Source organism: Gorilla gorilla, chromosome 11, assembly GCF_029281585.2.
Source record: "Gorilla gorilla gorilla isolate KB3781 chromosome 11, NHGRI_mGorGor1-v2.1_pri, whole genome shotgun sequence".
NCBI lineage: Eukaryota > Metazoa > Chordata > Mammalia > Primates > Hominidae > Gorilla > Gorilla gorilla.
Genome location: NC_073235.2, coordinates 105,820,369 through 105,834,122, shown reverse-complemented (window position 1 = coordinate 105,834,122; position 13,754 = coordinate 105,820,369). Strand labels below are relative to the sequence as shown.

General features: G+C 34.8%; 1 protein-coding gene across 4 annotated transcripts in view; it reads right to left on the bottom strand.

Annotated features, from left to right (window-relative positions):
* Positions 1 to 199: 199 nt before the first annotated feature.
* Positions 200 to 13,754, bottom strand: part of NBEAL1 (neurobeachin like 1) — a 208,360-nt gene continuing 194,805 nt past the window's right edge. For all 4 annotated transcript variants that reach the window (XM_055379437.2, XM_055379438.2, XM_019022754.4 and 1 more), the window contains 2 exons: positions 11,749 to 11,884; positions 200 to 8,152 (listed from right to left, as the gene is read on the bottom strand). In XM_055379437.2, the coding sequence (XP_055235412.2) occupies positions 8,051 to 8,152; positions 11,749 to 11,884 (238 nt within the window). In that variant the 3' untranslated portion in view covers positions 200 to 8,050. The remainder of the gene's footprint in view (positions 8,153 to 11,748; positions 11,885 to 13,754) is intronic.

The window sequence follows — 13,754 nt, the reverse complement described above, 5'->3', positions numbered from 1 at the left end:
TGTTACATATGACAAAAAATAGTCAGTTGACATGTATCTTGTGCACATAGGACTACAGAAGAAATTCTGCTCATATGAGAAAGAAACATTGATCAATTTTCTAATTAACAAATACTGTATTCAATCTCTTGTCTACCCAAATAACTTAGCCAAGGATAAGTTCTAATCAGACTCTATGAATTGAGAATTACAAATCAACTGAAGAAAGTAACATCACTTTTTTTATTTGATTCAAACCCATTTTCATATACAAAGCTAATTTATTATGTACAAAATAAATGGACATTCTTAAAAAGTATTAGAATACAAATTTCCAAGGGCCTAAAATAAGTGCAAAATTTTCAATTATCTTTAATCATGCTATACAGAAACAAATCAAGTATTAGCTCATATACACACAATGAATTTTTTAAAAATAGCACTTAATGTAATAAAACAAAACATACATCTTATATATTTAATTTTAAAAGGATGAGGAAGGAAAGAATGTATTGCACCAAACTAACAGTAACTTAACTACAATGAGAATAATCAAAATTATTTACACATCTTTATTAAAAATTGCTCAACTTTAAAATGTTTTGGGGGGGCATACAAATATCCACTGAGTCACAGTTTGCACAGTCAATAATTAGATATAAATAAGGCATAATATTTTCTTTTTCATGGTCAATTCCAGTAGAATAAGTGAGAAGGAACATTTTAAGATAAATACACAACTTTCTGAATTCCTTCAATATTTAAGTAGCAGCACAATTTCCAAGTACTTTTAAAAAACAAGTCATTCTGAATTTTTAGTTATTACGCTCTGAATTGACTATGTGCATATACATGCATTCAAGTCACTGTCACTCTCTATAACACTGAAATGCTATTGGAGTCCCAGAAAAACTGACAAAAGAGATGAATTAAATATGTTTCATATTTTTGTGCCTCAGTAGATTCATTTTTATAGCAATGAATCTGAGAGAAATGGCTATCTAGCCAGATATGATTACTTTTTGCTATATTTTTTGCTCCAAGTCTATAAAAGCAAACAATTGGAGGAATGAAAGCCATACCTGTTAAGAGTTTCTAAATGGAACCAACCAGCCACATAGTTTTCTAAGAAGTTTTCTTATATAAAGCTAATTATAAAATAAGCAGTTTGCCACAAAAAAAGTTTGGTGATGTTCATCAATCACAGTCTTTGAGAGCAGCAAAAAGCAGAATAGGAAAAAAACAGTTTAAAATATAAAAGATCTTTAATAGTAAGATCTACTATAACATGCCATAGTTTTGGAAGAAAAATAGAAATTATTATCATTAAATTGCTAAAAAGTCATCTAAGAAAATCAAAATTCCAAAATTCCAAAGGAATTATTCTTTCCAAAGGAAAAAATAAAGTTATCCTCTTTAATCCCTATATAAAAAACAGACGCTGACAGTTTTTCAATTAAGTCTGACTACTGATATCCTACTAGAACCACTTCTTAAAGTGTTTAGTGATTAATATAACTTTCACATTCTGAAGAGTAAAACAATTATGTCGTACATAGACAAGTATCTTTTTCCTTCAAAATAAAGAGAAGCATTTATGAATTTGTAGGTTCATCCCACTAAATTGTAAAACATGTTGCTTAGTGTCAGAATATGTTACCAAAAGATAACCCAAAATAGCATTTTAATGTTGACTAGTACACTGATTACCACCGAATTGCTAGTTTTAATACATCTTAAGCTGAAATATTACCAAAATAAAAATTTTAAAGGTCCAATTGGAATAGGACTTCTTTTAAAAAGTAGTTGAATTGATAAATTTTTAAAAATCCCACCTAAATCCTAATTTTTCTTCATCTTACATTACAATGCTACATTGTAACAGCATTATAAGCCGCTAATCACTCTGTACACTGAAAAATAATTATAAATTAATTTAAATAATGAGACAGCCATTACATAAGTGGAAACACAGACACACATATACCCATCCACTAACAGTCAAGTTTGAAAAATGAATGGGTAATTTTTTAAATGACAAAATTGTGTTATTACTATTATTGTTATATTTGCAAAATATGTTTCCAAGGAAACATGAAAACCGTACCATGAAAAACAAATATTGAATTAGTAGCTTTCTATTTGTTCTTTTCCTTCTGAATTTTCAGTTCATAAGATTATGGGCATTAAGACAAAGGTAAATATTGTTGAATGTGCCCTTTTACTTATCACTAAAGCCACTGGCTTTACAGGTCCAAATCCTGCACTGTGTTTAGAAATCACTCACGTGTGACAAAGGTCAATGAGATAATCACCAAACGAAGGAGATGTGTCTGATGAATTACTATAATCAAATAAGTATCTGATAATACAGCCACTATTAAATGAGATTTTTATACAGAAGAAAATCACGTAACTCCTATACTCTAGGATGGCCTTACATTTCTTAACACAGAAAACTGAATTATTTCCTATTTGGAATTAAACATCTTAAATGTTAATGCGTTCTTCTCTGTTATACCTATAAAAAATTAAAGATTATTTCCATACAGAGGCTGTACCTGCAAAAGTCACTGGAAGTAGTAGATAATTTATCCAATGCTTTTTAATTAGGAAAATTCTATTGATTACAAGCTTCAAGGCTCTAAGAGATCTACTTTTATGTTTTAAATTTAGCATGTTAGTCATGTTTTTTTCTTCTTTAAAATGTTGCCTAATTCAAGTTTGCAAAATGTTCACTGAAAGTCACCAGGAACTAATATTAGCAAACAGATGTACTTTTCTGGAGGCAAATATTAGTTATAATTTTCAAATGTGAACAGTCTAAAGAGAGTTCCTGATAAAAATAATTCAACTGAAAGGAGATTTTGTTGTTTTTGTGGCAGGCAAAACAAAGATAATAAAGCCATTCCAAGCAAATTTTAGATAAAATGTCTCTCAGGATAATGATTAAGCCTATTTTCAAATAAGTCTGAATATTGGATCTGGTATATAAAGATAAATGGACAAATTTCTATACAGAAAAATTTTTAGGATATAACATAATAATCCTCAGACATAATTTTTTAATACCAAGAATATCAAGCAAAGAGATTCATGAAGTCCAAAGCAGTGCCTACATATCTGTATATTTATAAACTCCACAGAGAAGTCTGATCTGCAATATCCATTAAGAACAACTGGCCTAGAAACTGCTAGATTTAAATTTAAAAAAATGTATTTTTGGAGACAGGGTCTAACTCTGCCACCTAGGCTGAAGTGCAGTGGTGCAATCACAGCTTACTGCAGCCTTGATCTCTAGGCTCAAGCAAACCCCTTGCCTCAGCCTCCCGAGTAGCTAGGACTACAGGCGCTTGCCAGCACACAAGGCTAATTTTTTAATGTCTTGTAGAGGTGGAGCGCACTATGCTGCCCAGGCTGGTCTTGAGCTCCTAGGCTCAAGTGATCCTCCTGCCTCAGCCTCCTAAAGTGCTGAGATTATAGGCATGAGCCACCATGCTTGGCCTAGATTTAAACTAAAGAAGGCAGGCTGTGGTCCACATTTTAAATCATATTAAAATGATGACTGATAACACTATATTGTTGCCTAAGGTCATCAAGAAAAATACCACATGACTCTGATAAATACAGGAAAACTCTATAGAACAATGCTCTGGATGGAGTCAAGTTTAAAACAAATAATATGTTGAGTATATACAATATACGAATTCAGCAAAAAGAATATTGAGAATGGATTTTGTTAGAGTGATGAAAATGTTTAAGATTGCTCACTTATTGGGGAGAAACAGTTTCAGCTGATGAGAGGAACAATGCGTAGGATAAGCCATGAGTATGGCTGATGATGCAAACAAACAAACAAAAAGGAAACAAACAAACATGTTTCATTTCTTATATCCCAGTCAAAAACTGTATCCTAAAGATAGGTTCAAGAACCTGTTTCCAGAAGACAGGTTTAAATATATATATTTGAAAAGACCAATCTTTACACACACATATCCCCAACAGACACCCATATTACATATATTATTTAATAATATAATATTTATATTTAATATAGTCCTAGGACTTGCATCTTTTCAGTGGAAAGGTGGTAAAGATAATGCTACTCATCTTATAAATATATAAAAGGAGCTAACTTCCTTAAGTTCAATTACAAGATTTCCTCAGTGGTCTCTTTAGTAGTAACAATATAAAATATACATAAAGGCAAAGGTCATATCTCTATCATCATTAAATAAAAATCTGGTATCCAAGTTAACAGTTTCCCCTGACCACTCCTATTCACACAAAATATAAAATGTCTTAGGTTAAGATTCAACCGTCAAATCTGAATTCTAATTCTGAGAGCCCACTTATTCTTTTCAGAAGCATAAACCTGATTTTCAATACAAGTACTCTGAAGGATAATTTTAATATGCCCTAAATAGAGAAAAAAAAAGAAACCTCATTGGTGTTCCTTGCTAATGACAGAATGAACACTTGGTATTTTTTCTTCTACAAAAGGATGCACTGCCCTGTGACCTAAAAAAAGTTAACAGATTTTAATTTTGTTATTAACTTAATAACAGACGTGAGCTTCACAGGCTAAAAAGAAAGACTAAACCAACTTGCCAAACTTCATTTTTATACACTTTCCTGATTTTTATGCCTTGATCTATTTTTCCTTCTCTCTTACAATTTTATCTGAGTAATGCCAGAATACTGATTGCAAACAGTTGTAAAAAAATTTTATAAAGGTTCTTTATTCTCTAAGCGTGCACGGCTATTACATGTTTTAATACTTGATCTCATTTTCCAAAAGTAAAATAATTATCTTGGTATAAATCTCTTCCTATCACCAGGATGCTGAGATTTTTATTTTTGTCATCACCAGTATCAAGAAACAAAAGCATACAAAAAGTTTTGCAAAGATAACAGACTTTTTTTTTTTTTTGAGATGGAGTCTTGCCCTGTTGCCCAGGCTGGAGTGCAGTGGTGCGATTTTGGCTCACTGCAACCTCTGCCTCCTGGGTTCAAGCGATTCTCCTGCCTCAGCCTCCTGAGTAGCTGGGACTACAGGCACCTGCCACCATGCCCAGCAAATTTTTGTATTTTTAGTAGAGACAGGGTTTCACCATGTTGGCCAGGCTGGTCTCGAACTCCTGACCTTGTGATCCGCCCACCTCGGCCTCCCAAAGTGCTGGGATTATAGGCGTGAGCCACCACAATTGGCCAGATAACAGACTTTGTAAGAGCCAACTTGAGATACTATATTCACCAATTGAAATGTCCACCTGTTATTTCATTCCAATGATACTGTTCATTTCTCCCATTATATAATATATAACTAATTTCTATGGGTAACATCTAAATATACCAGAATCCTCAAAAGTACTTCTTTCCAATTATTTTATCTAGTGATTTTTAATTCAGTAGGCTATACTCTTTAAATGAGTAATATATTATTCGCTAATAGTTGTTTGCTTCTTTTAATAGATAAAATTTAAGTTCCATTCTCTAGACTGTTGCTAGTATTCTCAAAGATTTTTTTCTAAATTCCATATTTTTTTTCTTTTCTTTGAGACAAAGTCTCACTCTGTTGCCCAAGCTGGAGTGCAGTAGCGTGATCTCGGGTCACTGCAACCTCCACCTCCCGGGTTTAAGTGATTCTCCTGCGCTGCTCAGCCTCTCGAGTAGCTGGGACTACAGGCATGGGCCACCATGCCCGGCTAATTTTTGTATTTTTAGTAGAGACAGGGTTTCACTGTGTTGGCCAGGCTGGTCTTGAACTCCTGACCTTGTGATTCGCTTGCCTCAGCCTCCCAAAGTGCTGGGATTACAGGCATGAGCCACCACACCCGGCCCACATTTTTGGTTTTTACTTTTTGGAAAAAGCAACATAAGAAATAATTCCACTACCTTGTACATCTAGTATTAGTCCAGGTAGGATATCTATTTTATTGTGAACAAAACTTACTTGTACTGTAAAGTAAAAACTGCTTATTTCTTCCATCTAAAAAGCAGCATAGTAAAACATCATAAACTTAGGCATTTTTTCTAATTATCTAAGTTTTAGAAAACTTATAAGCATCCAAAATAATTTTCAAATCCAGTATTAAGTAACCTTAAAAATAAAGAAGGCATTTTTACATCAAAATCTCTGGATAAATAACAAAATAAAACTTAGTAGGTTTTGATTTAGAAAAAGTTTCTAAAAAAATCAGTATTTTAAAAACTAAAAATCAATCATGTTAGTTCTGCCGACTTGAAATCTCCTAAAAAACTGTAAGATAAAAAAAAAAGATAGCCACAGTGGCACCACGGGTGAAGCACTGGATTGAAACCTCCCATCACCCCAAAAAAGAATAAAATAAATGAATAGATGCCAGTCTCATTTATGCATCATAATTATTGCTACTGAACTTATTTTGAGACTTTTTTCAATACAAATTCCTGAAGTCTTAAGAAAAGACACCTTGACATTTAAATATGTTCTATTTTACAATTGTTGTACCAGTTTATTTCAGTTATTTACCTAAAACATAGCTATTTTTTCCTTAATAAAACAGAGGATTTTTACTTATTGGAAAGAAAATTCTTCTATAGCTTTTTATGAGCCCTGACTCACATCAAATCAAATCTATTCAAAAGTTTTCCTAAACAGAATCCTTTATTTCTTAAAATTTTTTTACTCACTCAAAAGATTATAAAGAAAAGGGCACTGGATACTGTGGTCAACAGGAAAGCGAAATTGCAAAAGAAAAATTTCTCTAAGATTCGACTGAGAAGACAATTGGATTTAAGGACATCTATGATTTGTGGAACAAAAAAGAATACTATTACTGGTCACAGATCCCTTTAAAGAAAGCCATGTAACCATTCCTTCCTGAAAATGCATTTAACATACAAAATCTCTGCACAATTTCAGAGGGATTCACAAGTTCTCCCAAACACATGAAATCTCAGATTAATAACACTGGTAGTTGTAAAAGCTCTCTGACCTAACTCAAAAGATAATCTTACAAAAAATCTAAGTTTAACAATGTCTTTGAATTCCAAATTAAATAAATCAGACTTTTACTTTAAGATCTTAATAATCAACCACAACATTTAACACTATATAATAAATTAGCTATAATCCTAAAACATGAAATAGAAATTTTTAAATTACTATATATAAATGATTATTTTAAGTTATACATATCTTTTCAATTCATTCATCAATCACACAGATATCCTAAGTAAAAATTCAACATATTTGGGTATTACTAACTCTTAATTATTAGAGTAAAACAGTATTTACTTAGTGAAGAAAGAGTCAAGAAATTCTGAACTTTGCAAATGCAAATTGTGCTGCAAATACTACTTAAAAGGCCCAACTGTCAAAATCACAATTAGCACTTTTGCTTAATTATATTATTAAGGAAATACATCTGTAAAATGTATCTCTAGTTCCACTTTTTTCTACTCAATTTTTATTATTTAAGGACAGTAATAGATTTCAGTAACTTCTCATTAGAAACACGCTAAATAGTAATAGAATTAGCTAATGTACCAGTTTCAATATTCTTATTTTATTCTTACCATGCAAACCTGTAACTTTCACTGAGTTTTGAAAATCCAAGTGTGCAACAGATACCTTTAAAATATTATCCCCAATCAGGAGTTCCATAAGTAAATTGATATATTTTCATTACAGTGGTCAGTAAATAGGAAAATGATTACTTAAGAATGTATTTAAAGCCATCTCTCTCAACTGTCCTATTATCTGTACTCTTTTATTAGAAAAATCTTAAATTTTATCATTTGGAATAATAAGAAAATTGAACCTAATGTTCTCATTTTAGTTTGTTTTAAAAATGGATACAATGACCTTTAGGAATGGGCCACAAAATCAAATCAAATGTATTTTCTCAAATACATCTTAGTATAGACCAAGAATTAGTTTATATACCACAGCAAATTGTGGTTATCTGTAAATGATTTTCAGGGATAAAAGCCTTGCAACATTGCAGAGAGTTGAGAGATGTGGTTAAAGTGACAAAGCAATAAATCAGGTTTCAGTAATCATAACAGAAAATGGAAATAACAATCACTTGGAATCTTGAGTATTATATTCAGTTTCTCCAGCTGAAATCTGGCTGAGCCGCTTGCTCGATCCCCACAATTTTCGAGAAAGCTGACCTGAACGCATCTGTGTAAAGTAATCCAAAGAAATGAAGAATAAATATTAAGAAAAAATAAAAAAAAGATATGTAAGACACTGATTTTGCAGAGTGAAAAGAAACAAATTGTTAGCAGAATTATTAACACTTTAAAGGTTATCAATAATAGAGAAAGATGGCCAGGTGTGGTGACTCATGCCTGTAATCCCAGCACTTTGGTAGGCCGAGGCAGGTAGATCACTTGAGGCCAGGAGTTTGAGACCAGCCTGGCCAAAATGGCAAACTTCCGTCTCTACTGAAGATACAAAAATTAGCCCAACATGGTGGTGCACGCCTGTAATCCCAGCCACTTGGGAGGCTGAGGCATGAGAATTGCTTGAACCTGAGAGGCAGAGGTTGCAGTAAGCCAAGATCGTGCCACTGTACTCCAGCCTGGGCATCATAGTGAAACTCTCTCTCTCTCTCTCATACACACACATACACACATAATAATAACAATAATAATGAAAGACTTTTACACTTATTTTGTCTTTGAGAAAGGTCTAATGTCAGTGTGTACATTTAAACAATTAATGGCCTAGTTATGTCAAAGTTACCAGATTCCTTTATTTTATAAATTATCAAAAATATGTATTACTTCATCAAAATAAGCTTCTCAAAACTATTCTTTTTTAAAATTTTTAATTAATTTTTTATTTGTTTGTAGAGATGAGATCTCACTATATTGCCCAGGCTGGTGAAGTCCTGGGCTCAAGCAATCCTCCCACCTCAGCCTCCCAAAGTGCTGGGATTACAGGTGTGAGCCAACACACCTGGCTCAAAATTATTCTTAATTTTGCTAACAAGACATACAGGTTTGGAGATTTTCTTTTCTAGAATTTGCGGTACTGTTAATGCCAATCATAAGGATAAGAAGAAAGTAAAATAAAGTTTTGATGAAAAGAAAGTAATTTTAAAATATTTTAAGACTTTCAAAAATAATATTTAACAACAGAATGATAAAAAGTAATGTAGAAAACAAGAAGAGCATAAGCCCCTTGAAGGCAGGAATTGCATTTTGTTCACCATTAAATTTGCATCACCTACCATCCTTCCCAGTGTATAATAAATATTAACCAAATAGTAATTAAATCAGTGAATGAATAAATGTCTTTTAAAAGTGTTTATACATCCAGGTGGGGCAAAAATCCCCTATGGTTTGTTGCAATTACTTTCTCAAGTGCAACCTACTTTTTAATGGTGATTCCACCTTTTTCTTTTTTTTTTTTTTGAGACGGTTTCACCCTGTTGCCCACGCTGGAGTGCAGTGGTGCAACCTCAGCTCACTGCAACCTCTGCCTCCTGGGCTCAGGCAATCCTCCCACCTTAGCCTCCTAAGTAGCTGAGACTACAGGAACATACCATCATGCTTAGCTAATTTTTGTATTTTTAGTAGAGACAGGGTTTCGACATGTTGCCCAGGCTGGTCTCAAACTCCTGGCCTCAAGTACTCCACCCACCTCAGCCTCCCAAAGTGCTGAGATTACAGGAGTGAGTCACCATGCCCAGCCTGCCACCTTTTTTAATGGTCACTTTTCTTTTTTTTTTTTTTTTGAGATGGAGTCTTGCTCTGTTGCCAGGCTGGAAGTGCAGTGGCACGATCTCGGTTCACTGCAACCTGCGCCTCCTGGGTTCAAGCAATTCTCCTGCCTTAGCCTCCCAAGTAGCTGGGACTACAGGCATGCGCCACCACACCCAGCTAATTTGTTGTTCTTGTTGTTGTTGTTTTTTGAGATGGAGTCTTGGTCTGTCACCAGACTGGAGTGCAGTGGCACAATCTCGGCTCACTGCAACCTCCACCTTCCTGGTTCAAGCAATTCTCCTGCCTCAGCCTCCACCTCCAGAGTAACTGGGACTACAGGCACGCGCCACCAGGCCCAGCTAATTTTTTTTTGTATTTTTAGTAGAGACGAGGTTTCACCATGTTGGCCAGGATGGTCTTGATCTCTTGACCTTGTGATCCGCCCACCTCGGCCTCCCAAAGTGCTGGGACTACAGGTGTGAGCCACTGCACCTGGCCCACACCCAGCTAATTTTTGTATTTTTAGTAGAGACGGGGTTTCACCATGTTGGCCGAGATGGTCTGGATGTCTTGACCTCGTGATCCGCCCGCCTTGGCCTTCCAAAGTGCTGGGATTACAGGCGTGAGCCACCGCACCCGGCCTAATGGTTGCTTTTCCAGGGTATATTTATTGGAGTGATAAAAGATAAGCCTCATACAAAGTACTAGTGGCTTTGGCATGCTTGTTTTGCCAAATACATTTGCAGATGTATTTTCCGAAGCACTACTACCTTACCATCTGATTTTTACATATGATTTTCACTCTAATGAATAATATATAAACTGGTACATGATTAAAAAATACATATTAATCAACATTTTGATGTTTTAGATAAAAATAGATCTTGAAATAGAAATATCTTTATGTAACTAAATATGGATCTAGTTCATATTCTAAACTGTAGTACAGAGTCTTGCTCTGTCACCCAGGCTGGAGTGCAGCAGCACGATATCCGCTCACCGCAACCTCCAATTCCCAGGTTCAAGTGATTCTTTTGCCTCAGCCTCCCGAGTAGCTGGGATTACTGGCATATGCCACCACACCCGGCTAATTTTTGTATTTTTAGTAGAGAGGGGGTTTCACCACATTGGCCAGGCTGGTCTCGAACTCCTGACCTCAAGTGATCCGCTCATCTCGGTCCCCCAAAGTGCAGGGATTACAGGCGTGAGCCACCATGCCCAGCCATAATAACATTAATTTAATGACACTTTTTTTTTGTTAAAATAATATGCTGAAAGAAAGCATAAGGACTAAAGAAATTTCAAATATTTATAAAACAGGTTTTTACAATCTTTAACAGGTTATTATAGCCACTGACTGTGTGACGGTAATTTCTTCCCTTGAAATAACCCCGACAGATCCCATATTGTTAGATTTCTCTGAAAATACCAACAGTGACTTTAAAAAAATTTATAATGCTTAATTTAACTATGTAATAACACAAATTATTTGGAAGAATCAGTAAGTTACTGGAGTATAACTACAAAGTTTTCCTAAGAGTGAGAGTTAGATTTATGATATCTGAATATTCAATAATTGATAAATCATTAGCAAGTAAATTTAACTATAGGAAACTCACTGAGAATAAGCACACTAAATGGGGATATTTGTAGTTACAAATAAAAAATGATGCTTTTACAAAAGAACAACTGACAAATAGTTATGATGAGTATTTGTTAAAACTAAAGTAGTTTTATTGTTTGAGCCTATATTTTATTCTTTTGCAAAGGCTCTTATGTATTGAAAATCTAAGTTGTGGTCTTGAATCTAGATTTGGAAGAAATGAACTTTCTTATTCCTATAGAGTGGTAGACAGAATTGCCAAAGGTGGGCTTTCAATAATAACATAAACATGATTCTTGAATAATAGCTTTATCCTGTTTTTATTTACTGCCTTTTGAAAAATCAAATTTGGCTTTTAATTTGTTTATCCCTAATGGTGACTTCTCAATCAGTTGGAATGAAGGAGAACCAAAGTAATCCCCAACAGCATGAGAAATGAAATTACTGATGCTAGGTTTTACCTCAGCAGGCTTGCCAACACCCACTACAATCAATTTGCCATCTTCTAAACCTACAAGAATATGGCTGTATTCTTTGGTGACACAAACACAATGGATAGGCAGTCGCATGGCTAATGGGTTGATGCTGAGATTCAAGCTAGAAAAGAAATAAAAAATACAGACATAATTACACAGATTTATAATGAATTCACAGAATTTTATATCTGGAAAATAAATTAATGCTCATCTAGTTCTGCATTCTAATTTTACAGATGTGGGAACTTGTGTCCAGAACGTCTAAGTGACTCACACAAGGGCCTGTATTTACAGCATTAGTTAAGATACTTGATAAATAGATTTTTTCTCTATTTTTGACATCTATTTTTCTTCTAACCATATATAATCAAACAAAATATTAATAAAGCAACCATGAACCTAAAATATAAGAATTTTCTTGACTTCCTAGAGAATCTTACTCTTTTTTCAATTTTCCAACCCATTCTATTATTACTTCAGTTTTTACATCTTATTATTACATTCATCATTTATCTAAGGTAAATAGTCTTTACGTTCCCTTTAGAGAGATTAGAGGGAAGGTGAGAGACAAAGTAAGGAACACAACAGTTAGATAGGATTCTATATGGATACTAACTAGATTTTTATCCTTAGTGTTCTTCCTAAGACAGATAGAAATAAAGTTCCTATACTAGTCACCGTTCTCTGAGCCTCAGACTCTCAGTGGGCATTTGTTCTAGTCTTGCTCTGATCTTATCCCTGAAATGCAGCACAGTACACACCATGTTCATTGCTGTTCCTACGTCTTTGTGCTTTATTTCCTCACATATTGCCTACCTCCATCTCCAAAAGAAGGCCCTCCCTGTCTTTTCATGTCCATTTAATTCCTACTAATCCTTCATCAAGACTCCTCTGACTACTCAGATCTGTGCTAATCCTTAATGTCTTTAAAACTCATCTTGCACATGTAACTGGGACCATATAATTTAGCTCTTAAACTGTTCACAACAGTACACAAATATTGATATTTCCCCAACTAGTCTTTTTTTTTTTTTTGAGATGGAGTCTCGCTCTGTCACCCAGGCTGGAGTGCAGTGGTGCGATCTCAGTCACTGCAACCTCTGCCTCCTGAGTTCAAGTGATTCTCCTGCCTCAGGCTCCTGAGTATCTGGGGACTACAGGTGCCTGCTACCACACCCGGCTAATTTTTGTACTTTTAGTAGAGATGGGGTTTCACTATGTTGGCCAGGCTGGTCTTGAACTCCTGACCTCAAATGATCCAGCTACCTCAGCCTCCCAAAGTGCTGGGATTACAGGTGTGAGCCACCACACCCAGCTTCCAACTAGTCTTAAACCCCTTAAAAACCATTATTATGAGTAAGCATCACAGTATTGAGCACCTAGGCCCTTTCATTACATGCTTTTTGCCTTGTTGATTCATAAGGGAGTGGTGGGTAAGAAGCCCAGAAATCTCGGGCCAGGTGCAGTGGCTCATGCCTGTAATCCCAGCACTTTGGGAAGGCTGAGGTGGGTGGATCACTTGAGGTCAGGAATTTGAGACCAGCCTGGCCAACATGGTGGAACCTCATCTTTACTAAAAATACAAAAATTAGCTGGGCACGATGGCACACACCTATATTCCCAGCTAACGTGGAGGCTGAGGCAGGAGAATCGCTTGAACCTGGAGGCAGAGGCTGCAGTGAGCCAATATCATGCCACTGCACTCCAGCCTGGGTGACAGAGCAAGACTAGGTCTCAAAAAAGAAAACAAAACAAAAACACGTATCCACTATTCCAGTATCTCTCTCCTTCACTAGATTAAATGACAACAGATCCCCATAACAATTTTATACACACACATGCTTAAATATGTTAAATATACTCTATTTTACCACAGTTAAGAAAAACTTTATAAAAATTCAAACCATCATTTGGACAAATTTCCAAATCCATAATACAGACTTGGTACTATGAACATTTTTTTCTAGCTCTACATATTTAAAACATTTCTT